Source organism: Wyeomyia smithii, chromosome 2 (genome assembly GCF_029784165.1).
Source record: "Wyeomyia smithii strain HCP4-BCI-WySm-NY-G18 chromosome 2, ASM2978416v1, whole genome shotgun sequence".
Taxonomy (NCBI): Eukaryota; Metazoa; Arthropoda; class Insecta; order Diptera; family Culicidae; genus Wyeomyia; species Wyeomyia smithii.
The window spans coordinates 249893749-249921246 of NC_073695.1; the positions used below are offsets into that span (position 1 = coordinate 249893749).

The following is a 27498-nucleotide window of genomic DNA, read 5'->3' on the forward strand; positions in this document are numbered from 1 at the left end:
TGTCAATTTTATACCTTATAATTATTTAATAAATAAATAACCCTATTTTACCTACATAATTCTGCACACCTTCAGTGTGCTTCAATCTCCAGCATCCAGTGCTAAAATTAAAATCGAACAACACTTTTCTTGAGTAACGCACACAGACCCTTGGGATTGGTAATTGACCTCTGGAATTGATATTCGCGAAGACGAAGCATCAAAGCCCATTTTCGATCGATGAAGGAAATTTAAAAAAAAATCGTTATAAAAGGCAAGCACAAGGCATCGCAAAAATACTTCGAACAGTCCAACCATCATGAACTAGTGACTAAATTCTACAGCTCTTAGATAGGTTTCCGATTATTGTTACGCACTAACGGATTATTACTTCCTCGGGGATGAGCTGGGAGTAACCCGTGGTGAACCACTACTGCTTTCGGACATTGTCCGCCGGAAGGCAGGAACGGTTAGATTACGGCTCGGGCTGATCGGTGGGGATTTGTTGCCGCTGCGGCTGTCATTGTTGTTCAATCCGAACAGGTGCTGGTCGTCCGCCTCCGAGGAAGAGGAAGAGGATCCCGCTGCCAAACGGTGAAATTGGTTGCCGATCGAAGAAATATAAAGAAGATATATTAGAATAAAATTCGGTTTTAAGTTTTCGTTAAGATAGTTTCACAGGAAAGCTGTTTTACAAAACCAAACAATAAAAAAAAAAACTACAGTGATAATTTGATGAAATTAGATAGGTGAGCTTAACTACGAAGTAAAGTATCTTAACAGTTTGTGTAGATGTTTAGACTTATTTTAACGTAGCACAATAATCTTTTATTTATTATCGCAGGGGCTAAAAGACAGTGCAGATAGTTTGTGATTCATAGTGAGAAGGCTAAAGCAAATAGAAACAGAAACATATGTTTTGTACGATAGTATAAAACTATAATTTAATAAAAAAAGCTGTTTTCATGAAGCACAAACACAATAACGAAGGACACAGATGAAAAATTAAAAAAAGCTGGTCTATTAACTGGGTTGTTTAAGTATACACGCTTTCCTGATTTTATATATCAGCTTAAACAGTATAATTTTATGAGCAAAACGTATTTTTTTTTAAATATACCGTTGTCCTTCGATTTTTTCAATAAATCCGAAACATAAAAAATCGATTATGCAAAAATTTCAAATGAGTGAGTTTGTTCGAGGCAAGTAATGCTTTCTATAGATTTCGTTATTTGACATCAGAAAGTTCATGATCCATCCATCCAGAAACATCCTATTGTGCATGAAAAATCAAAGTAACAAAGCTACAGACACAAATACAACACATTTAAGAGAACGAAAAGAAACAAGGTAAAAAACACAGAACAAAACCACATGTGTAAACAGAAACCTATCTGCTACCCAAAGTAAAGCTTAACTCAAAATACAAACGCTTTGAGTTTTTTTTATGTTTAATAAACGCAGCAAATGAAAACTACTAACCTTCTAAACGCAGGCTGTGCTGACCTACCGAAGCTGAAGCCTATTCCTGTCACCCTTTTCTTTTTCTTTTTTTTTTAACATATTTAGTCACAAAGGAGTTATCGGACTGCTCTTACGGATCCGCTGGATCCTGATAAGGCAAGCGCACGCAACAAGCACACGTAGATACAACGAATGAAACACCGAATCTCATCATCATTTTGAACATCACTCTATTTATCGAAACAATTAACATACTGGCAACAGTGGTATGAGTCTAATACGCACTCTAGATTATAACCGAAATTCCTGTTTGCATTTTCGCCTTATCCTCGTGTTACATTTTTCTTTTCTTTTTTTAGTTAGTTTCCGATACCAAAGCATTTTTATGGGAAAAAAACCTTAATCGCGAGGCATTCGGTAAATGCACATTAGTTGGCATTTAGCTAGCTGTATTTGTCTTTTTATTTTCTACTCGAAAAACATTCTTCCGGTTAACAATGCACCACATCTATCTAGCGCGGTTGTTAGTAACGCCCACCTTTATGTGAAATAGAATTGATAAATAAAACTTTATCAAACTGCCTGCTATTTTTTGTGTTTTACACTGCTCAGTTTCTTGCACGGACACCACTTACAGGTAGAAGTAAAGAACAAATGACTTTAATGCAAATGATAACTAGATTGGATACGAAAGGATAACAAAAAGTTAGCAAACGTAAAGGGAAAGCCATTGCAAGCGGGTGTGTGTGCCCGGTGTTTTACGCTTCGTCCGAAGGTACGGTACAGTCTTTTTACAGGGAGGGACATCGGAAACGCGTTTTTTTTTTGTGATTTTTTAACCCTCATTCGCCTTACCAACTAGTTGATTTTGTTAATCACATAATGTTACAACAATTTAAACAAAAAAATCCCAACGAAACTCTACAGTCGATTATACCGAAAATGTTCTTTTTTTTTTTTTTGTTGAAAATAACTTTCGTGTTAAACACAATGTTATTAATTTAATGAAACGTCACTTACTATCAATATTGATAATGTAAGTCACATAAAATGTGTAATACAGCACACAGGTAATATCGCGATAAGTAAAAATTCTGGTCACAGGGATCGGTCCTTAGGAAGCAATTGTAGCTTTCGAGTAAATTAGGACAGTCATGCTATCGCTTAGCATTTGCAGAAAGCACAATGGGCATTTCATGAAACTACGGAAGGTTTACTTATTTTTGCTTTTCTAATAATATGCAGTAGATAAATTAAAATGACTTGCGAGAGCTATTTGCGTTTGCGGCAGTTCATGGATAAGAAGGTAAGTCAGAACCCAAAATCCTTCGCCTCTTTAAGAGCCTCAAACGTATTGATGGTATTTGAGCCCAAACTGTGATCCTGTCCTTTACTTTTTTTTTTATTTATTTTTTTTTTTAATAAATAAGCAGGCTTTAAACAAAATCTCTGAAAACACAAATAATGGGTTTGGGAGCCACTTTTAAAGTTTTTACAATAGATTTCACGAATGGGTAACACAATATTTTTTAACTAATTAACTGAAACCTTCTCCTGCATACGTTAGTGTTCGCCTGAAATAAGAACAAAACATAATTAATGCTGAAGAACTTATGTAAAATGTACGAAGCAAAGAACACTTAAAAAGGTTGGAAGGATTTCCTATATATCTTTCAACTAGCACAAGGAAACGTAATATCAGTCGCGTTAGCAATGCATTATTGGCAACGTAGAAAATGTTATGCTCCAGCAAATGATCAAGCGATACAATATTTTAATTCTACCTCGTATGACGCCCCCCTGTAAAAAGACTGTCCGTGTCCATAGCCTCTCTCCCTCTTATTGGCGATTTCCCTACCCCAAATTCAAATCACGATCTCACAGTTCCGTCAACGGACCACCGAGAAGAACTAACTGGCGTATGGTTCTAGTAAGTATACGATATTCTACGCTTTTGTAATAAACCAAAAAACAAACAAACGGCAAAACCTCCCCCGGTTATTGGTGGGAGTTATGCTTCCTACTGCTAGCGCGCGTCGGATGTTTTCTATTTGCCGGCTGTGACTGCGGCGGCTGTATGTGGGTGTTATGCGTACCATTTTTACCTTCGTGATGATGTTGATGGGGTGGATTCGTACCTTGTGATGTCATTAGCGGCTTCGGTGGGTACGGGATGCGAAACAACTCGATCTTTAGGTAGGCACAGATCTCCAAGCACACCTTAAAGATGAAACGATGAGGCAAAAATAGATCTCAACAAAGAGCGCATTCCTACAACTTACCTGACCACAGTACCGAATTAGATCAACAGAACACCAGAGCATCGCGAACCACAGAATGTAGTACTCTGGAAGGAAACTGTTGAAGTACTGGTTCAAAAACAGACATAATGGCCCTATCAGACCCCAGTCCAAGTACTCCATCTCACTCTTTGTCATATGGGCAACCTTAGAAAAAAAAGACACATGTTATAAACTGAACCAAAACACTTGCTACCAATTGCCTACTTACCACTAATCGATTAGTCACCTTAGCCGTTATCATCCCAAAGGCCATAATGTACAGCGACGGGTAATTCTCGTAGATATGATCGGTGGATTTCTGCGAGATAACGTAGGCGGGCACCACCACGAACAGGAACGGTATGATGGGCGATAGGACGCTGGTTCCCTGTCGTTTAGGCACCAAGTCATGAGATTTTTAGCCCAAAAGTCGGTAAAAAGAAACTAATGTTAATAACGGTTGATCTTGCTTCGATTCGCTTGAGTGTTCGGAAAAGGATGCTCAGTGTACGTTTAAAATAGAAATGAAGCATCCGTTTCCGAGAAACTAAACGACAAAGAGAAAAAAATGGTTGGGTGAAATTAGTGGGCAGGTCGGATTATAGGAGACAGTAGAGAGGACACAGAATGGTTAGGCAATTAGTGTTGTGTGGTTTAGTAGTGTAGTAGTGTAGTAGTAGTAGTGTTCTTAAGAGGGGTCCTTCAAAAACTACTACCTTGGCAAGCAATATCAAACAGGCTAAAAACAGCATAAACATACACACCAAAACAACACTCAAGCAAGCATCTTACGATTAGGTTTTAGTGAAAATACGCGACAGGTTTTACCAATTTGTACTTCAATTCTAGGGGTGTTAAGTTAGTAATCATGGCACGCAGGATACTGTGACGGATGCATTTGTTCGTTTTTTGTTAGTTTTAAGTAGAGAACATTCTGTAATTCTTGAAAAAATAAATGAATCTGAAATCGAAAGTTATGACATTGACATCGTCCCGAAATACCCTTGATGTTAAAACAATCATAATTTTGGCCATCTTGATCTAGATCGCAAAACCTTGATTCAAAAGGCAAACAAACAAATACTTTTACATACCAAATTATTATTGTTTTAGGCAAACATTTTCTGTTTAAAGCGTTTAAAAGATCTCATCCCACATTATCTAAAAACAGTGAAATATTAGAAAAGGTAACAGCTCCCTAAAATCAGATTTAAAACCAGCAACGTTAAGTTTGTACTATCAACTGAGCTTCAATACTGTAAATAAACCCCGAAAACTGTCACAGAGAAGTGAGGAACGCTTCTAAAAGCTAGAATCTGAAAAAAAACTAGATCTAAAAAACAATGCTTCTATATTGCGTCTAAACTAAGGGCGACTCATCCATAGGTGCAACCTGCGCATTGCACACGGAGGCGCCAGGCAAAAAATAAATTTCAAATCCAAATTTGTATTTATATTTTACTATTTTTAGTTTTATTTCGAAATAGTTACAAAGAGAATGACTTGCGTTTTTTCGCGAACATTATTGTAATTACTTCCCCAAACTGTGATTTTCAGAGTTTGGTGTTGAACAGGTAGGTTCAAAAGCCACGAGTCGCCCCTGGTCTGAACAAACGCTCCTGAAGACCAGAAAAGACAAAATGTTGTGATTAAGGCCTAGAATCACAGAAAAACTGTTCAAGTGTGAAAAACTATTATCCGGAGGCTCCACAAGAAAACAAGCTTTACAAGAAAGACAAATAATGATCTCATATAAGTTTTAAATTTGCTTACATACTTTTTGGCATACCAGAAAAGAGGGAATAGTATTCCAAATTAGGTTTAAAATCACAGAAAAATCTTCTAACGACTGAACGAAAAATGAGAGAAATGAAAAAACGGAAAGAACAAAAGAAATATGAAATATTTTTGGAAAATAAACGACTAACTGGAAGAGTCATTCAGCTCGATAGCATTCTGACTCCCAGAAACTCGTCTTAAACAAGTTAAGAGACAACACCAGATCTCAACCATTCATCCTTTTTGACATTTTAAACGAAAAAAAAATATATAGAAAATTTCGTGTTTCTCAACGGTTCAAAAATTCGTAAGTACGATTGCAAAGACTAAGTTAATCCTCTAGAGCTTTCCCAGGGACTTCTAATATATAAGTACGTGTGCAGAAGATAACGACCTTCCGGAGTCAACTCTGTTGCTAGATTGATTTTATTATCCCGAATCAGCCTAAAATTCTCCGTGAATGTTTTTTTTTTTTTGGATAGCTAACGTTTAACGGTAAGAAACTTGAACTTTTTTCAGATGGTGATGAAAAAAAACTAAGACAGATAATTGAGTTGGATGAATTTCCCATTAATGCTAATTATATTATCTTATTTGCAAAAAAGTTCTACGCCCTTACGAGCGGCCTTCCGGCAGTTAACCGGAACATTCGCCATGTCGGACGAAAATATGCGTGTAGGCGTGTTTTTAAGCTCTTTCTTCGTTTTTTCATTAATTTCTCCTCCATTTTCGCGACAAAATTGTTGGAATAGATCTTGCGCAAGTTTGCTCAGAAATTTTCGATGGAACTCAGCTGGGGGACGTTGGGCGGATTTGCCGACTTCGGTACCACATCGATATTCAGCCGCTCCATCTCCTCCAACGATCGCTTCGAGTAGTGGGCCAATGTCAAATCTGGCCAGAACACCGTGTCTTCGCCCTTATGGTATTTTTTGATGAACGACGCGACTTCTGGCAGGCACCTCATACTATAAAATTCCCCGTTTACGGCCAGCCTGGAGCGAAAGAAAAACGATAGATCTCGTAGGCCATCACCACTGCCACGTCGCGATTCGCCGGGAAAACCGACTTGACCATCTTATTCAACTGCTGTCGCTGCATCATTGTCTGCAGCTCCGAGACCAGTGGACGGGACTGCCGCTTCCTGACATGTATGTCCATGTTCTCAGATACTTTTCACTGTTTAACCGCATGCACCAACCTCCCGGCCAAGTGCACGCAGCGATTCAGCCACTTTTCCCTCGGTCTTCCTCTTCAGCATCCTTTGAAGCTTCTTGTCGCTCAGGGTCTTTGGCCGTCCGGAACCGGGCTTTCTTTCGATGCTCTGATAGTTGTCCAATAGTGTCAAGTTGTGTCATGTTGTAGATGTCGGCACGGGCATACCCCGGCGTCCACAAAGTGCCGCAGGATGTCCGTTTTTGACGTGGCGGGATACCGTTTTTTGAACGCGCACACTTCTGAACGGAGTAGCTTCACTTTTTTCGCCATCACAGTTAGAGTTTGACTGATAGAGCTGTCTATTTTTTTTTTTTTTTTTGCTAACTCATTGGTTACTATGATTGATGATGCATGAGTAGTTTCGTCAGTGCGATTAAAGGTGAACCCTTGAAAAATCGACAATTTTGTCCATTTTTTTACCGAAACGTTACTAAACTAAACTAACTGGATATGATTTTGTCTGTCAAGCGGCATTATCAGTGTTCTTAAAAGTATTGCCAAATGATGGGAATGTTATTCAATGTTCAAGTTCAATGTGTTAAATGATGCCATTTAGCATCATTTGGTTGCTTCAGGTTAAACAAATTCAACTGAACTCAACCTACTGAAACCGCAGAGAGAAACATTTTTTCCGATTTTTCTCCCTGTCGTTTTTTAGCCTTTTAATGCTTGCCTTTTCCTTGTCAAATATAGTTAACATGATATGAAAAACTTCATCGCTACTTTTCATTTTGATGCCTACTCTTTTCGCTGCCATTAAACCTCGTTGTTTCTCTCACGGGAAACAAGGTGTCCAGTATTAGCACTTAATTCCGCTGAAGAAATATCGGAAAAATGTACTATTTCAGACTACGCCACGGAAGTTGCATCGAATGTTTGTTCGCCTTCTTTTGGGACTGTACTTAGTTCTGGGAAAAGGCTACGGCACGCTACGGCACGATTGAGCTGGAATTTTATATGGGGACCTTTCCGGAGTAGACAAAACTTTTGAAGCCTATCGCTAAACGAGCAGGGAAGGTCCTATTTCAGCGTTTTCAGACACGTTTTGACGAAGTTAGCAATATGTGGTCAAACGCTGTCTACCAAAAGAATCAGTTTGTTGTGTCTCTGCTTGTAATGTGAGCGTTTTTCCTTTAACGTTTACTTCTGTAGTGATTTTATTTCCAATTCTACGTCCACGAATTTAGCGTAGCCTTAAAGAAAACATTTGCGAAAGTTTCTTTCATTCACTTCTGCAGTCTACACCACAAGTTTCAACAATCATTAAGGCGAAAGTTTTGTGCAAGTTACGCTTAGGCGGTTTGAATTCCTACACTTTCACACAACAAAACAAAACGGCCAATCTAAAATTGACAGAATTTAATGTGATGATTTGCAGTTGTTGATTACTGCCTCCCTCTGCCTACTATAGGACGTTCCTGCAGCCGAATTCCGAGCACACATTTCTTCGAAGAGAAGAAAATTTCTTCATATACTTTCAATGAAGAAATTTTCTTCTCTTCAAAGAAACGTGTTCTCGGAATTCAGCCGCTGCACAGTGGGACGAAATCAAAAATAATAGGACATTGGTGTTTGTGATAAAACGCATGGTTTTAGCGTTTCGATGTCTTCTACAAAATTTCTCAGTTTTATGAGTACTTTATGTTGACGGTAAATATTTTTGATTAAGGGGGGTGTACACCAAAATAAAAAACAGGAGGGTTGTGTGCAAAACCAGGACCGCAAGGTTGAAGTAGAATACTTTTACAAGTAAGATAACCCGGCTGCTTGCGTGTCAGTCATGTTTTCTAATAAATAAACGTTGACTAATCAGATCAATCGAATTTTACGCTTCAACAAGGATTGACTATTTTCAATAATATAGTAAGTTGCTTGTCATGGTTAAGGCTTTACAATTTTTAAACTTTGAGATAAATTTTTTTCGGATGTCGTGCTCATGACTGAAGGAAAAGATGATTCAGTAAAAATGTAAATTAACTCATGAGAAAACATTAACGCTTTAATCATCAGGTTTTTATTTCATCCTGAAAAGGACAATTTGTTGGTCAATTTAGTGTCGGATAAGATGCCGATTACATCTTTGCGTTATCACTGACAGTGCGAACAAAGTATTCAGTAAGCAGTGAAATGCTGATATAACACTCAAAACTAGACGGCTCACGTGTTGTCAAAATGAGTCAACTTTTCATTGAATGTATTTACTAGTGCCCACTATCGCACAGAGACTGCATTTCACTAAAGTGCCTCACTGCATCAGCCGCTATCGATGCTGAGATCCGCTGCACTTAGTGCGTTATCCATTGCTATGCCACAGCTGTGGCCGCTTTCCGCCATCGCTGATATCCACTGCACTGCTAGTGCTGCTGCTAAGGGAGGACGACTGCTGTTGTCGCTGTCTAGAACTATTATGAGCGGCTTCGACTGAAACAGGCTCTTATATAGGCCAAATAGCATGTTCAAAATTGCAAGGTATATGATTCTGTCGACCGTGCTTGGGAAGCAATCATATAACGACCAATCAGAGGTCGAATTTTTCGTTTTGACAAGGCTTGACTATTTTCAATTGTATAATAGTGTGAATAATAAAATTACAATTATCTACTTTTGGGAAGAATCTTAGAAGATTTTCCAATATATTGCTGCAAGAACGAAGGAAATCCATCGAATACTAACCGATTTATTAGCATTTGAAATTGGACATATTTTTCACTTTTTTCGGTTTTAGATTTTCATTTCACATCCCTATGTAGCCGAACTTCCTGAGAGAAGTATTCTACTTCAAAAAATTAACTTTTTCATTTCTCGATGAACTTGGTAACTTGATTCTGACACATTGTAGAACTAGCTATTACGAGCAAGTTCGTAGAGCATTGGAAAATTCTATCTCTTAAACTGACAAATTTATAAAGTGTTAAAGTAAACCACCCCCTTAAAATATGTTTTTGCGTGATAACGCTCTTATCTTAATTTTACCATCGTTCAAGTATTCTACAAACTCAAAATGAAGGTTAATTGTCACATATTTTAAGAAGAAAGTGTATCGTTATCTCTTAGTTTGGAGGAGTTATGTCTGTTTTTGCACTTTTATAACACAATTTTCAAGAGAACATATCTTGCGGAAAGGCAGATGTTGGCAGCTACTTTCAGCTTCATTTAATTTGGATACTTATTCCCTCCAATTGTGTATAGATATCGTACTGGAATCGAAGGGGATTTATAGTAATTTTTCGGAAATTGAGTTGCAACTTTTTTGGATTTTGATTATTTTTTAATTAACTTTTTTTTAAATCGGGCAACCAGTGCCCGTAAATGAGTAAGCCATGGACGTTTTATGATTTAACAACTTTAATACCTTATAAATTTGTCAGTTTAAGAGATAGAATTTTTCAATGCTCTACAAACTTGCGCGTAATAGCTAGTTCTAAAATGTGTCGGAATCAAGTTACCAAGTTCATCGAGAAAAAAAAAGTTAATTTTTTTGTTTTGGTGTACACCCCCCTTAATCAAAAAAAATTACCGTCAACATAAAGTACTCATAAAACTGAGAAACTTTCTAGAAGACATCGAAACGCTAGAACCATGCGTTTCGTCACAAACACCAATGTCCTACTATTTTAGATTTCGTCCCACTGTGCGCTGGTGTAATCTTTTTCGCCGACTGTCAATGCTCTCACCTGATTTTTCAAAAGGAGATGCATTAACAAAGTTAACCACCAGCGACTTTCTGATTGAAAATTACTGCTAAAATCTTTTAACATCATTGGTACCCACTTTTCCCTAAAATATGTGTCGTGTTGAAAAAAAAAACAAATTTCGTCCTAAAATTTTTTCAAGGTATCACTTGTGTAACTCTTCACTTCGATCTGCTATGATTTTCGATTGCTATGATGTTTCTTATTTTATAATTTAAATAAAACAAGCTTAAGGTGCAGGGGCAAAACAACTGCTGCCATCGTTCTTAAAGATAACGAGCAGTGGCAACTATATTGCCACCAATTTTTTTAATTGACTCAATTTTTTTTTTCAAACAAAGGCACATATGTGTTTTTAGTCCTGTAAGGAATACGTTCTACTGAAGCTTGGGTCGTTTCCTTGCGTAGTTTATACGGCCTTATGAAGGATTAAAGTGTTTGATAAAATACTTTTGAATTATTTATCCAATCCAAATCCACGCTCATAAAAAATAAAATATGTAGTTTTGAATAACATGATTTTTTCCAGATTTTATCCGAATTACTGAGATTATATCAGAGCTGGTTCGTATATTGTTGTGTTACGAATTCTTATAGAAACTTTGATGTTAAAAATTTATCAAGCAGATATTGTGATGGAAATTACGACACATCGCAAGTATTCTGGAGGGAACATTCGTATATAACATAACGTGGAATCTGGCCATTTACATTACCCCCTCTTCGTGTCATATTCAGTCGATTGTAAAAAAAACTTGAAGCAAATAAATGTTGGTCACATCGTATGGAAGATTTGCATCACAAAATACTTTGATAGTAGCTCACTAGGCGTGAGAAATTCATGTGAATTCGGTGTTAGTAAATTATCTTTTCCCACAACCTTTTGGTCTTTCGTGTCTCGCCTTTTCGACAATTGTTTCGTCAAGTTCATTTCAATTCAGTAAAAATCGTTTGCACGGTCGTTACTACGTACAACACCGTATGTAGAGAAAATTGCAGCAGAATTGGCACCATGTGCCGCTGAGAATAGGAGTAATTCAATCAAAGAATCCGGGCGTCAATTATTAGATAAATGGTCGCTGCTGATGCTTTGAAATGAAAAACAGATGATGATAAATTGAATATGTATGAAGGGTTGAAGGGGTCTTTCTAGCTCACAGCAACGTTTTTTTGTTGTTGTTGTTGTACAGTACTACACTAAAACACTAAAAAAATACAAACAAGCACACACATTCACATCATTACACAGGTTAGCACATTAGACGCAAAACAGAAGTAAAAAGTAACACAACACTCAACACCGTGACTTGCGATGCCTAGCCACGGTGATCCTTACGGCCACTGTTGATCCATTCTTGCCGACGCCTCCCGTGAAGATCACGGATGCGTTCTCGTACGCGAGCAGCCCAAACACAAAAACGGCAAAGTAAAGTGGCACTATCCTAATGTCGATTCCACCCAGTATCGGAAGCTTTTATCAATGGTGGTGGTGGTGGTGATAGTAGTAGTCGTGGTTATGTTTTTTTTTGGTGTTGATAGTATTCGCAATAGAGCAGTTGTTATAGATGAAGCCATGTTAGATACGTGAGGATAAAAATAAATTATTAAATTCAAAATCGAAACGGTTTGGTGAAATTAGTCCCCAAATGTATTGTTTAGACCCGGTGCATATGAGGTCCTCAATCAAGCACCAGTGACATGTGTATTTTTTTAGAGACTCGTTAGTCAATACGCGCTAAGCATAGTGCAGCCGATTAGTCGAGATCAATTGCTACGGCTCTGTGTATGATATTCTTCCCCCGTAAAATAATGAAAAATCGAAACCAAAAATTGTACAGGTGGTAGATTTCAGGAAGTTACTAGGAACTAAGTATAAAAACCAATACGAATAATTCTTACAGCAACGGTTGACCCGTTTTTGCCGACGCCACCTTCCCGAAACGTCCGACAGAAGGTGATCAACACTTGCAGATAGCCGAGCGAGAATATCGCACACACCGAATAGTTCCACGTGCCGCCAATTAGGGGTATCTGTCAGGTCGTCGCCACCATCATCAACATCATGATTTTTATTCGTCAAGCGATTTTGATTCGGTTCAGTCACAGCAGATCAGTTCATGTACGTAAAAGTGTACCGCCGATTCGTAGAGATGGATGAAGAGAACATAGTCAAGTTCAAATTTAGTATCGGTACTTATTTTACTCTAATCAAATGCGTCCAGAATTGAACAACTTTTGGTTACCATCCCCTCTCCTATCTTATAACTTATTTGAATGCTGAAATATACTCAACAGAGCTTGTGCATACATTATCTATATAGATGCGTTTTGATTATCTTCGCATAAGCATTTTTTTCCACTTCACAAACATGCTTTACCACATCATCATGCAAATATTCCAGACGTAGGTATTTGGGTAGATCATATCAACACAAAACACACAGTTAGAAATAGTTTTAGGGGTCAGAGCAAAAAAACATCGATCATAGTTATTCCCATGCTGGTGGTTGTTGTAGGTGCGACGAGTTTTTTTAGTAACAATTGGGATTAACCGGCGCAAGGTGGATCCAAGCCGAGAAACTGATCGCGGATAGAATAAACTGTCTGTTTTGTCGAAGTGATAAAATAATTAGATTGGGATTAGTTAGAAAAATAAAAAAATTATAAATACGAAAAAACATAAAACTTTTTCTCGGCTCGGATCCATCAGGCATCGCCCAGGCTGCAAGGGGAACAGTCCAACCGGAACACATTGAACTCGTTAAGGTTGATAATGGTGATAGCACGAGGGAATCCCTGTTTGAAGTTAACAACAATTACCGGTAACGTTCCGGCTCAGTGTAACTATTGTGGAACATCTGCGTCTGCGTAAGTCGGCGTCGTTTGACGCTGAGAGTTGGGAAAGGACTCCGGGGGACTGGCTGATTAAGAGAAGGGCTTAGTAGGAGGGCAAAGTAATGGACAGGACAACACTTACGGCTACGGTAGATCCGTTTTTGCCGACTCCACCGGCCTGTATCACTGCGAAGAAGTGCATCAGCGACCAGGTGCCGCAGACAACGGTTATCACGGACATCGAGTTCCACAGTTCAAAGTTTCCCACAATCTAGATGCGGAAAAAAATGACGAGAGGGACAAAAGGTGTTGACAAATGTGGGCATTCATTCGATGGAGAAGGTGGTGTAAAAATGCATTCTGTTGCATGGTCGATTTCTGAAACTCGGTGCCGAAGCCATTCGATTAATGTACCAAGCAGCAGAAACTAATCTAACTAAGCCAAGCAATGTTATTGACCAAATGTTGAAACATGAACCTAAAAACGTTCTGATGGGTGCAATTCGAGACAAAACGAGCGCCACGCTTAACGGTTACTAAACCTAGTGAATTAATTTCTAGTGATTCGCGATTTGCTGATAAGACCGCAGCGGCAGTACAGTATTCAACCAACCGAAAGCGAAATTCTATTGACTCTTGACCCATCACTGTGCCATACGGCTTGCTACGTATACATTATTATAGTGAATAAAAATAGCTCGAGAGAATCACGCCACTGGTCTGGCCATGGCCAGCAGAACGGTATCAAAGCTGCTTATAAATATAGATGATAACGATAGCATTGATACGTCACAATCCGTGGGCGGTTCAGCTTAGATATAAAACACATACCGGAAGTGCTTCGGTGAGATGTAGATAATATCAACTGCTCTTTAACGAACTCAGCAATTACACAACGATGGAGGCGGTTTTGACGTGTGGAAACATGACGCAAGAGGTATGTGTGTGTAGTGATTACCACAATCGTTCTTCACTCGATCAAAGCATATCCTGAATCGTCATTCCAGATAGACAAGGTTAAACCAATAAACTTCACTGAGACCGAGACTAGCGTCGACTGTTATTATACAGCCCACTACTAATATCGCTCTCGGGCAGCAAATGCATTTCCGCTTCTCCGCTCCATGCAAGCTTCGCTAGTGGCATTGGGTAAGGTCAAGTACAGTCTAAATATCATATCAGCGAAACGGTATTCATGCTTTCGTTGCGTTGGAACACAATTTTTGAACGGGACAATGACTGAAGTGCTTTAGTTTAAAAATGGCTCTATTATCAGTTGAGAATGCAAGCGCGATATTTGCTCGAACAGCGAAAAATGACCAGCAGCACAACCACACCGAAGCGGTATCATCTCGGTCAATTTACATCGCTTTGTTTATTTTTATTTACTCTGATAGGCGGTCAGAGAGTACACAGACGCGAACGGACTACGTCTCGTAGGTTCGCACTTGACTGTGAAAATAATGGAATGGCGCGATGAAACGCGGCCGATTATCAATCGAGTTGTTCACCGAACGACGTGTGTTACGTTTGATTCATTTTTCCGCACACATGGACCTAGCAGATGCTGAGTCACTAACCGTGTACTGTTATTTTCTACACTGTAGTCGAGTGCGGATTGTCATGCTGCTTGAAGTTGTACTCGGTCAATTAACCTCCACTCCGTTGAGCAACAAACTGATTCGTTGAGGGGGAGTTTTCAACTTTATCTACATCCCTTTTTTGCTTCATTTTCGAAAGGTATTTTCCCCAATTTCACTACCGAAACCTCAACTTACTTTAGTCATCCAAATCGAGGGACCGAAAACGGCCGATATCAGATGGATTCCGATGATGGTGCACTGCGCTTCCGTCACGTCGATCTTGCCGAACCGAAGCGTCCCGGAAACGTACGTCTGCCAGTGGGCACAATAGAACAGTGTCATTGCACAGAAGCACTGGAAAAACATCCACCGCGGGTAGTAGCCAAGCTGGACGGATATGCACGCCGCCAGGGCCACGAACACGGTCGATATCGAATCGCACCCGTGATCGAACAGTTCGCCCAACGGTGACGATGAGTTCGTTCGGCGGGCTTGCTTCCCGTCGATGGCATCTAGGCTTTGGTAGAAGAAGAGTCCAAGGGCGCACAACGCACACGCCCACCGGGGTGGCTCTTCCCGACCGTTCGGACTAAAGCTGAAAAGGAGGGAAAGGAAAAAGAAACAAATTGTTACTGACGTATTCGATTAAGTATGACTACGAAGTGATCTCATGTGCTCTCTATGCGAAGGATCAGAATATCAGCAGCTTCACAAGCACGTGGAACATTGTCTAAAGAACAAAAGTTCAGAAGTTTTTCTTAATGAAGATTAGACAAGAGCATTTGAAAGATCAATTTAATAGTCAAAACCTGCGGCTGACACCCTGGAATTTATAAAATTCAGCTTATAATCTACAAAAGTCGATCTCGCATGGTAACTATGCTTAAGTTTGGTTCCTAATTCGGTTTCTGGGTTAGGTTCGTCAAAGATGAAACTCCCGTGAGAAAGTTAAGTGAATCTCGATTTGTTTTTGGAAATTGAGAAACAAAACAATTAATGTACTAAGCGTTGCCCAAACATACGAGATTATCGAAGAAGTTGATAGATAAGTGACAGAGATAGTGAAGAAATTTCGTGTCTTTTACAGCCCTATTACAGAATTCGAATTGAAAGCTTCTGTGATACGGTCTTCGCATTTTTTACAACTTTTCAAACAGATGCAATAATTATGGCGCACCCTGTAGATATGATTTTCTCTGTCAGACGGCATCCATCGGTGTTGTCAAATAAATTTCATTTCAAGTGTTCAATGTGCCAAATGATGCCATATGGCATCATTGGTTTGATTTGAGTTAAAGCAAAAATAGTGAATTTAATGACCATTTTGTTGTAGAATAGTGACTTTAGTGACATTTTGGCGTGAATAAAGACTTTTTAGTGACTTGGCTCAAAACAGTGACAAAATCACTAAAAAGTGACTCGCTCCTAGCCCTACTGCAGTCATATCATGAATCCTGTTTTGCTGAAAACTTCTGATAACTAATTTCTGATAGCTTTTAAATAAAGTATACAGAGTGATTGGTTTCTTATTGGGAGTATTCCAGGAACCGCTAGAGAACCTCTACGCATAAGCCCTGAGTTGATCTACTCGGAGTTATACAACTTCAAAGTTTCTTGGATACTCTCAAATAAATTGACTCTAACTTCAAGTGTATAACATTTAGAGCAATTAAATTGGTTTCATTTGAAAGCTGAGAAAATTTGCTACTAGATACAGCTTTTACATGTCTGAAAGAATGTAAAAATAACGTTCTGTAAGCAAAAATGTTTGAAAGTAATACTGCTGTAAACCTATTTTGATGTTTGCTCACAAAAACGTGGTTAACATTGATGTATTTTTAAACTCAAATTGAACCGCTCTATAGTTCGTCCAACAACGAATCTTTATCTGCTTTAGTTTTTGAGAAGTTACAAACTCAATGCGGCACGCTTGGTGAAGAACCTGCATGAACATAAAGCTGGCAAACCATTAAATATGCTGCATTAAAATTTAAATTTCTCAAAACTAAAAAAGATAGAGAGTTGGCGTCAAAGAAATAACAGTAGAGCGATCGAAAACGTTCAATTTGAGTTAAAAAAAAAAAACAATAATGTTAACCACGTTTTTTGTGAGAAAACATCAAAACAACAGTACTACTTTTAAACATTTATTCAGGAATTTTGTAACTGTTCCTGGTAAAAAAAATTCTCAGCTTTCAAATTAAATTAAAACAATGGCTTTGAGTAGTACCTATACACTTAAAGTTAGAGTCATATAATGTAAGAGTATCAAAATTTTTCTCTGTGGGGACTCATCACTGCGACCAGAATCATTTGATCTATTGTGATATTGCCACGGTGTTTTCTGTACTCTGCACTTCATATTATTGGCAGTATCACTTTTGAAGTGAATGATACGCGTTTTCGTTTATATCCGTGCTTGTGTGTGAGAGTTTACCCTTTCGTTTCAAGCTTGCGGCTCTAATATACCGAGCCTCTTTCTATCCTTCCAATATCGTCAAATTACAATTCCCTGGAGTAAGTCTAGAACTATTATGAGCGGCTTCGACTGAAACAGGCTCTTTTATAGGCCAAATAGCATGTTTAAAATTGCAAGCTATATGATTCTGTCGACCGTGCTTGGGAAGCAATCATATAACGACCAATCAGAGGTCGAATTTTTTGTTTTGACAAGGCTTGACTATTTTCAATATTACAATAGTGTGAATGATAAAATTACAATTATCTTCTTTTGGGAAGAATCTTAAAAGATTTTCCAATCTATTGCTGCAAGAACGAAGGAAATCCATCGAATACTAACCGATTTATTAGCATTTGAAATTGGACATATTTTTCACTTTTTTCGGTTTTAGTTTTTCATTTCACATCCCTATGTAGCCGAACTTCCTGAGAGAAGTATTCTACTTCAACAGATGATGATAAATTGAATATGTATGAAGGGTAGAAGGGGTCTTTCTAGCTCACAGCAACGTTTTTTTTTTTTTGTTGTTGTTGTACAGTACTACACTAAAACACTACAAAAATACAAACAAGCACACACATTCACATCATTACACAGGTTAGCACATTAGACGCAAAACAGAAGTAAAAAGTAACACAACACTCAACACCGTGACTTGCGATGCCTAGCCACGGTGATCCTTACGGCCACTGTTGATCCATTCTTGCCGACGCCTCCCGTGAAGATCACGGATGCGTTCTCGTACGCGAGCAGCCCAAACACAAAAACGGCAAAGTAAAGTGGCACTATCCTAATGTCGATTCCACCCAGTATCGGAAGCTTTTATCAATGGTGGTGGTGGTGGTGATAGTAGTAGTCGTGGTTATGTTTTTTTTGGTGTTGATAGTATTCGCAATAGAGCAGTTGTTATAGATGAAGCCATGTTATATACGGAGGATAAAAATAAATTATTAAATTCAAAATCGAAACGGTTTGGTGAAATTAGTCCCCAAATGTATTGTTTAGACCCGGTGCATATGAGGTCCTCAATCAAGCACCAGTGACATGTGTGTTTTTTTAGCGACTCGTTAGTCAATACGCGCTAAGCATAGTGCAGCCGATTAGTCGAGATCAATTGCTACGGCTCTGTGTATGATATTCTTCTCCCGTAAAATAATGAAATACAGAGTGATTGGTTTCTTATTGGGAGTATTCCAGGAACCGCTAGAGAACCTCTACGCATAAGCCCTGAGTTGATCTACTCGGAGTCATACAACTTCAAAGTTTCTTGGATACTCTCAAATAAATTGACTCTAACTTCAAGTGTATAACATTTAGAGCAATTCAATTGGTTTCATTTGAAAGCTGAGAAAATTTGCTACTAGATACAGCTTTTACATGTCTGAAAGAATGTAAAAATAACGTTCTGTAAGCAAAAATGTTTGAAAGTAATACTGTTGTAAACCTATTTTGATGTTTGCTCACAAAAACGTGGTTAACATTGATGTATTTTTAAACTCAAATTGAACCGCTCTATAGTTCGTCCAACAACGAATCTTTATTTGCTTTAGTTTTTGAGAAGTTACAAACTCAATGCGGCATGCTTGGTGAAGAACCTGCATGAACATAAAGCTGGCAATCAAACCATTAAATATGCTGCATTGAAATTTAAATTTCTCAAAACTAAAAAAGATAGAAAGTTGGCGTCAAAGAAATAACAGTAGAGCGATCGAAAACGTTCAATTTGAGTTAAAAAAACAATAATGTTAACCACGTTTTTTGTGAGAAAACATCAAAACAACAGTACTACTTTTAAACATTTATTCAGGAATTTTGTAACTGTTCCTGGTAAAAAAAATTTTCAGCTTTCAAATTAAACTAAAACAATGGCTTTGAGTAGTACCTATACACTTAAAGTTAGAGTCATATAATGTAAGAGTATCAAAATTTTTCTCTGTGTGGACTCATCACTGCGACCAGAATCATTTGATCTATTGTGATATTGCCACGGTGTTTTCTGTACTCTGCACTTCATATTATTGGCAGTATCACTTTTGAAGTGAATGATACGCGTTTTCGTTTATATCCGTGCTTGTGTGTGAGAGTTTACCCTTTCGTTTCAAGCTTGCGGCTCTAATATACCGAGCCTCTTTCTATCCTACCAATATCGTCAAATTACAATTCCCTGGAGTAAGACTACACCTAGCGTTCCTCTCTGGCCAGGTTAATTCTAAGAGGGACTTATTATGTCATGACTTCAAGAGGAAGGAGTCGAATCGAAACATCGATCCCCGTGCCAATATCGAAAAATTATAATTCCCTGGAGAAGATAAATGATAATTCCCCAAGGAGAAATATTATACGTTACTTGGACCAGTTTTATTTTAATAGGGGCTTATATTTGCTAGGATGAAAAACAGCAGGGGTAATATAGAATTCAGCTTGAAGGAAGGGTATGTAGTGGAGAGCCTGGAAATAAACCCATGTTTGAGTCCTTCGACAACCAAATAGCCTGATTCTACTAAGATTCGAACCCCCGACCACCCGCTTATCAAGGCGGACTCTGTAACCTTGCTGCTACGAAGCTCCCCGTGACATTAGGGTATATGCGTAGAGGAATTTTTTCGTCAAATATGAAATACTTGACACTAAGGAACCTATCACCAGTAATCCGTATCAGGTTGAAAAATGAATTGATATTCATTTTTAAACCAAAATTAAGTTTTAAGAAGGTCATAATAATTTTGCAATTGATAAGCACTGTTTGTGCAAGAATATCTCTTTTTTGTTCACACATAGCAAACCAGAAAAATAACAAGCTGAAATATGTTATCCCTAAAAAGAATTTAAGATTAATAGGATGCACGGGGATAGATGCGCTTCTCACACATCTGCATAAATGACATAACTAGAATTCATGTATCGGAAAATGCGGAACTGATGACATCAGCATTTTACGCACAATCTCAACGCAATTGTGTAAAAACAAAAATACTCTTATAAAATTAGATGAACCAAAATAGTTTCATAAGCTCTCTTTTCTTTTTTTATTTCTATCTATCATGTTTCGCTCTTTTCTTTCTTTCATAACTCTCTGTTCTCTTTTGCTCTTTCCCATCTCTCTGCTTTTCATATCTCTCTTCTATCTCTCCTTTCTCTCTGTTCTTTCATATCTCTCTTCTCTCTCTCCTTTTTTCTCTTCACTGTCTCTATGCTTTCGCTTTCCCTCTCTGTTGTTTCTCACCTCTCTCTCCTCTTTTTTCTAACTTCTATTTTTCTAATCTTCGTCTCTTTTCTCTCTTTTTCGTCTCTTTTCTTACACGCTATCTTCTTTGTTTCTTCTCTCTCGCCTCTGTCTCTCTCCACTATCTCTCCCTCTTGCCTTTTTCTCTTTTCCTTCCTTCTGTTTCTTCTCTGTCTCTTGTCTCCCTCTCTCTTTCTTCTCTCTTTCTCTCACGTCTCTCTCCCTCTCTCTTTCTTCTCTCTATTCTCTGTATGTTTTTTCTCTCTTTCTTCTGTTTCTTTTGTCTCTCTTTTCTCTTTTTCTTTAGTCTTTCTTTTCTCTGTCTCTTTTCTCTCACTCTCTTCTCTGTCTCTTTTCTCCCTCTACTCTGTTTCTTTTCTCTCTCGCTCTCTTCTCTGTTTTCGCTCTCTTCTGTGTTTTCTTTCTCTCTTCTGTCTGTTTCTCTCTCTCTTTTCTCTGCATCTTTTGCCTCTCTCTTCTCTGCATCTTTTGTCTCTCTCTTCTCTGACTCTTTTCTATCTCTCTCTCTCCCTTTTTCTTCTGTCACTTTTCCCTGTCTCTTCTCTATCTTTTTTCTCTTCTCTCTCTCTCTCGTTGTTCTCTCTCTCTCTCTCTCTCTCTCTTTCCTTTCTCTCCCTTCTCTGTCTGTTTTCTCTCTTTCTCTTTGTCTGTTTCACTGTCTGTTTTACTCTCTTTCTTTTGTCTCTCTTTTCTTTGTCTCTTTTGCCTCTTTTTTCTCTCTTTTTTTCTGTCTCTTTTCTACCTCTCTTCTGTCTCTTTTCTCTCTCGCTCTCCTCTCTGTTTTCTATTTCTCTCTTCTCTGTCTGTTTTGTATCTTTCTTCTCTGTCTCTTTTCTGTCATTCTGTATTTCTTCTATCTCTCTTCCTCTCTCCTTTTTTCTCTCTATCTCTTCTCTGTCTTTTATCTCTCTTTTGTCTCTTTAATCTCTCTTCTCTGCTTTTATCTCTTCTATCTCTCTTTGTCTCATGTCTCACTTTCTTTTCTTATTTTTTTCTCTCTCTTTTATCTGTCTTCTCTTTGCATATTTTTCCCTCTCTCGTTCTTCTTTTTCTCTATTTCTTATTTTCCTCTCCTGTTTTTCTCTCTATCTTTTCTCTTTTTCTCTTTTTCTCTCTTTCTCTATATTTTCTCTCCTTCTCCCTTTTCTCTCTCTTACTCTTTTATCTTTTTCTCTCTCTTACTCTTTTATCTTTTTCTCTCTTTTTCTTTTCTCTCTTTCTCTCTTTTATCTCCCTCGTTTCTATTTCTCTCTACTTTCTTTTCTCTCTCTCCCTTCTCTGTCTCTTGTCTCTCTTGCCTCCCTTTCTCTTTTTTCTCTTTCACGTTTCTCTCTTTTTCTCTCCAATTTATTGCCTCTTGCTTTCACTTTCTTTTCCTTATTTTTTCTTCTTTCTTCTTTTTCTGTTTCTTTTTTCCTGTTTTTTTCTTCTTCCCTGTTTTTCTCTCACTCTCCTTATATCTATCGCTCCCTTTTTCCTTTTGAGTCTCTCTTAAACTCTATCGCTTTCTCTATCCTCCTTTTCTCTCTTCGTTCTCTATTAATTTTATTCCTTTCTCTCTGTGCTTTCTTCCACTCTGTTTTTTCTCTCTATCTTATCCTATTTCGCGTTCTCTCTCTCTCTCTTACTTGTTATCTTACTCTCTCATCCTCTTCCTCACTTTTTTTCTTCTTATCCCTTTCTGTTTCTCTCTCACACTCTCCTTTTCTCTTTTCTTGTTCACTTCCTCTTTCTAAATACATTTTATCGGCGAGTATCTCCCAGCTGGTCTCGATGTACGATGCTGGCGTAACAAGCCAGTCGTCGTATGTTCGAGTCCCGCCTCGGGAGAGACTGTTAGTGTCAGTAGGATTGTAGCGCTACCCCCGCAATTGTCCTGTACATTTAACAGTCGGCTGCGAAGACTGTGTATAGTAAAACAGAAGGTCGAATTCCGATACGGAATGTAGCACCAAGGCTTTGCTTTGCTTCGACGAGTACAAAATCTCGGATTGAACAGAAGTTTAATTTCGACAAAGTATAATTGTGAAATTTCCAAAATCATGAAGGTACATCTTACTGCAAGAATTTCGTACGTATTCGCAGTGATATCGAAAAAAAAATTTGAGGGCTTCACAAAATCAGGAACAGCAGTTTGAGTGGAAAAATGATCCCACTGATTCGGTTTTCAAAGCAATCAAAAATCATCATTGCTAGAGGGTGAGAGAGCAGATACGTTTGAAAATGATTCAGCAACTACTAATAAGGTTTGAAGATTTTTACAGTTATTCACTCAGGTGGCAGCGAAAAAAGTAGGAGGGTGGTATTCAAGACACGACCGCATGACGTTGGACTACGATATTCTTATATTCCATTAAAACAAATAATAGAGAGAATTGCAACTCTAGTATTTGCTGCAATTTTATCTAACAGTGCATTTCTGAATGCTGAGACGTTAAAACGTTATAAATAATAATATATACTAAAAGAATGGATATCTTTTATTTAATCGCTGTCATTTCATACATATTCGAATCAACCCTTTGTTTGCTGCACTACCAAGACAATCATTTAATTGAGCGAATTGGTAAAATTTTCCTATCTAAGCAAAAAGCAAACTTTACGAAACTATCTGAAATAGGAGCCCAGAACGATTCAAACGAAAATTTTAAATTTGAAAATTGTTTGACATTTAATCGATAAAACTCATGCTAGGTTAGTTCCAGCCCAGCATATAACTTCATGTATTTGAAAAACAAAAACGTTTGGTTCAATAACTCAATATAGCAAGAGCTCAATCACACGTTTTTCGTTAGTTGTTATCAAGGTTTGGGCGAGTGACAGGATAATATCTTAACTTCTTCAGTTGTGATTTAGAGCATTTCTAATTGTTTTGTTATTTTTCACGATAGCGACAAGTTTGTTCCTTTCTCTGTGTGCGAGAAACAAAATCAAAACCGCGCACCGAGAAACAAAAACGAAAATTTAATGAATGCTCATTGAGAAAACTTGCAACTCTTTTTACCAATAATTTATGATACTCAAAAGAACCCGTTTTGATCTAAATCAAATTTCTAGTAAATAAGTATTGATCATTCATAGGTAGTAATTTTTCCTCGATGAATTAAGACTGGCTGAAGAAGTTAAAACGCTGCTGTAAAATCAAATTCACAACTGTGTTCGTTAAGACATTTTAATATTTTCAATGACAATAATAATCTTCGATAAACACCCGCTATAGTTATTCACACACATGCTATAACTATCTAAACACGCGTTAAAACTATTCATACACACGCTGTAGCTATAGTTTTTTATACACACATGCCGAAGCTATCCATACACACGCTATTCCTTTCCATACATCCGATACAACTATCTATACACACGCATAAGCTATCCAACCATGTGCTATTACTATCCATACATACGCTATAACTAATCATTACACACGCAGCAGCTATCCACACACAAGCTATAACTATCCGTACACACGCTGAAGATATACACGCAATAGCCATAATATGCTACACATGCTTGTGTCTTACACACGCTATAGCTAGCCATACACACGCAACAGCGCCATCCCTATCATCGCAAATGTCATAGCAATACAGATGCACATGCGCTATATGTGCACACTGCACACACACTAAATGGCGGTAGCTTTCCTAGTGGCGGTGCTGGCTCGTGCAGTTTCTGGCAGTTTCGTGCAGTTTTCACCCAACGATATCTGAATTGGATTACCGCTGGTGGGGTCCAACTCAGATCGAAGGAGAACCGAACTGAATGAAGAAATGCAGCTGCCCACTACCTCCGCCGCTGCTGCCTGATACCACCGCTCTGGTTCTGCTGCAGCTCAGTTTGGCCGCTGGAATCAGCCACCGCTGCTGATTATACAAGACCGGCCTGGTGGCCTTCCACTTGTTAACTGATGAGGCCTTCCACTTGCTATGAGACGACACAGGCTATTATATAGCCCAAAGCAAAAATCCATCCGCGAGCAAACAAGAAGCGAGCTTGTGATTGGTTGAATGTGCACGACTTTTAACACAACTTTTAACTAGTTTAGTATCGAAAACATATTTAAATTATTATATGACAATCTTGCGCAATATTTCCCCTATCAATCAAGCCATTGGTGTTTAGAATCTGTTCAGTGGTAATGATAAAAGAAGCATTTTAAAACGGTGTTGAAACACCTGTTGCAGCTACCGAAAGCGAGCTCGTTATTGGTTGAAAGCTGCGAGACTGTTTACAAAGTCAGATCGGTTGTATCCGTTAGTGTCGACTGTGCTTGTGAAGAGAGGTGGTGATTGGTTGCTCGGTATGATTTAGACAATCGATGTGATTTATCAATTTTTCAATAGTGTATCTCGAACAATAGGTTATTTTTGTTACATAAATTCAACCGTAAAAGAATTCCTGATCGGTTGATGCCAAAACCTCGAAATTCTGAAAAGAAATGACTGATATATAAGCGCTCAAAACCTGACCACTTTTCCCTGGTTTTCCCCGGTTGAATTACTAGATTTTCAAATTCAGGTGCCTAACTTCGATATAGACGTTAGTCCAACGTCAAAAGGTCATGTCAAATTTCAAAAACCGACCATTCACATTTTGTTTACTGGCACAAAAAAATAACCTATGCTTAATGGTTTAAGGGTGCCTCAAAGCGCTCAATGTTGTGATTTTTTGATCCTCGAGAATCCAGCAAGGGTGTAGTCCATGAAATTGGGAAAATCGAAAATTGATCGAAAAAACAAATCAAATCAAGTTTAAGATGCCCGATAAACATAGGATCAATTTACATATGGTTTGGAGCAAGTTTTGAGTCACTTAAAAAGTCAATTTTGAAATAACCCGTAATAGGCTTTTGGTTGCCCGAAAAACGACTCCCAGAAAGATAATTTTCGGCCAACTCTCGAAATACTAAAAAAAAGTTCGATTTTACCAGTTTCATGTCCTTCTTCCTTTGTGGATTTTCGAGGATAAAAAAAATACAACTTTGAGCGTTTTGAGGCAGACCTAAACCTCTGGGATTTGAGCTAAAATTCAGCACAGATCATTTTTTGGGCCAATAAACAAAATGTACATGGTCGGCTTCGATGATGAAATTTGTTACATACAGTCATTGTCATCCTATTTTATTTGCAACACAACACATTATAAAAATTTTAAAGTACTGAAAATTTTATTTTAGTAGAATATTACATTTTGTGCGATCCATTTTTTAATGCGAAATTGACCTGGCCTGTGCACACTTTCGTTACAATTTAACAACAGGTCATAAAAATAAATCCTACAGTGAACAGACGTTTTTTCCTATTTACTTCTTACATAGAGAAGCATCAGTTGTCTCGATAACACAAACCGGAGCCAGCTTGTACGCGATACCAACGAAAGCTAACGAGACAACAATGTAGAGGGTACTGCGTCTGTACCCTTGCAAACTCTGGTGGTGCGTGAAACTGTACGGCAAGTTCAGCACACAAAGTACAACTAGAGCGGCAGCCACTCTGGCTCCGACCGAGCGCGAGCACCCACCCGAGCCAGTGCAGCCCAAGAAAAGTGCACACACCAGACGCAAACTCTCAGTTATGTACTTTCGCAAGTTATGTAATTATACACATCAATCATTATCCATCTCTGTGCGCTCGGACAAAAATTTTCCATCTCGGTAACCCACGTTTCAGTGGTCATCAGGTGGTCAATTACGTATTACAGAATCGCTGAAGATGGACTATTTTCCCGCATAGCAATAAGACTAGACGTTTTGCTACATGCTAAAAGTACGACGGAATGTACTTACTAGATTAGAATAAGGGTGGTGATGATGTTGACAATCAGACCGACGATTGTGATTAGATTCGGGGCAAGCCAAAGCGGGACCTTCCCAACCAGCCAGCACCACCAGGGCTGCAGGAACGGATCCAACATGCTAACGTTGGTACATGAATACTTGTGGTCACCGAGCTTTTTCAGCTGCGCCGGCAACAGCAATTTGTTTTTGTAAAAATACATCACGATCCGCTTCCCGTTTCTTTATTTTTTTTTGCGCAACCAAAGGTTTCCTAGTTATTGCGCGATTAAAACTAAAATTGGCTTATTTCTTGTATTTACACACTTTCAAGACTTCGACGCGCTGGTGCTTTGTCACGCACTGAGTACACGCTTATCGAACGAGACTTTTCATAACATCAACTGGCTAGCTTTAGAGCCAAAACGCAAAAAATGTATGCGCTTCCTGCTTTTTTCTTCACGTCACAACCACGAGTGCAGGACACAATTTAATTTATGAATCACCACTCCCGTTAGAGCTAATAATTCCGACCACTGGTCTTCGCTTCGAAAGCACGAAAATTCACTAACTTTCAACAATCACGTTTGGGAACGGCTGCACTGGTTTCAAGCAACTTTATGCGGAATTAATCCGGAACGAAATGTAGTGCGTTTATCCACGGCCAAATTTTCTATTCGTTTGTGTGTGCAGAGCTCGCGGTTAAGGCAACAACGACAGCCAGTTTGACAGCCACACAGAAGAACATCAGGCGATTTTTTGTTTACTTGCTCGCATCCTCTGAACTGAAAGTGACGCGTGTAACGAGCTCGATTGGGTTTCGCCTGTTGGTTCAACTTAGGTAGGTTCCACTGGTTACACATGGGATTTGGTTCTGCGTTCTGCGAATAGGGTGTTTTAGGGGTATGTATATTATATTTTCATTTGATAAGGAATGTCAAAAGAAATATATATATTCTACTGCCTTTTTTTTAATTTAAACGGCAAAACTATTGAAAAAATCGATTTCGAATTTTAACAACCGTAAGTGGTTTTAAGACATACCCTACCGTCAAGAAATCATGATACAGGAAGGCCGGGTCATTTTTCAAATATCTTCACACTCCACAAAACAATGTCTTTATACATAGGAAATCTGTGAACACGGTCCCCGTTGAAAGTTTACAAACTTCCAGTGACACA

The 27498-nt window shown here is 38.4% G+C and overlaps 1 protein-coding gene across 6 annotated transcripts; it reads right to left on the minus strand.

Annotated features, from left to right (window-relative positions):
• Window positions 1–27061, minus strand: LOC129725394 (choline/ethanolaminephosphotransferase 1). Of its 6 annotated transcripts, none has more exons than XM_055681176.1 (7): window positions 26329–27061; window positions 15028–15427; window positions 12314–12445; window positions 3955–4113; window positions 3726–3890; window positions 3540–3663; window positions 1–563 (listed from the first exon to the last, which is right to left on the minus strand). In XM_055681176.1, the coding sequence occupies exons 1-7, from the start codon at window positions 26538–26540 to the stop codon at window positions 367–369; spliced, it is 1389 nt and encodes a 462-aa protein (XP_055537151.1). In that variant the 5' UTR covers window positions 26541–27061; the 3' UTR covers window positions 1–366. The 6 variants fall into 6 exon arrangements, with proteins under 6 accessions (XP_055537151.1, XP_055537152.1, XP_055537150.1 ...); XM_055681177.1 differs by lacking the exon at window positions 12314–12445 and adding an exon at window positions 13392–13520 and having other exon boundaries at window positions 26329–27060; XM_055681175.1 differs by lacking the exon at window positions 12314–12445 and adding an exon at window positions 11751–11885 and having other exon boundaries at window positions 26329–27059.
• Between the last annotated feature and the right edge of the window lie 437 nt (window positions 27062–27498).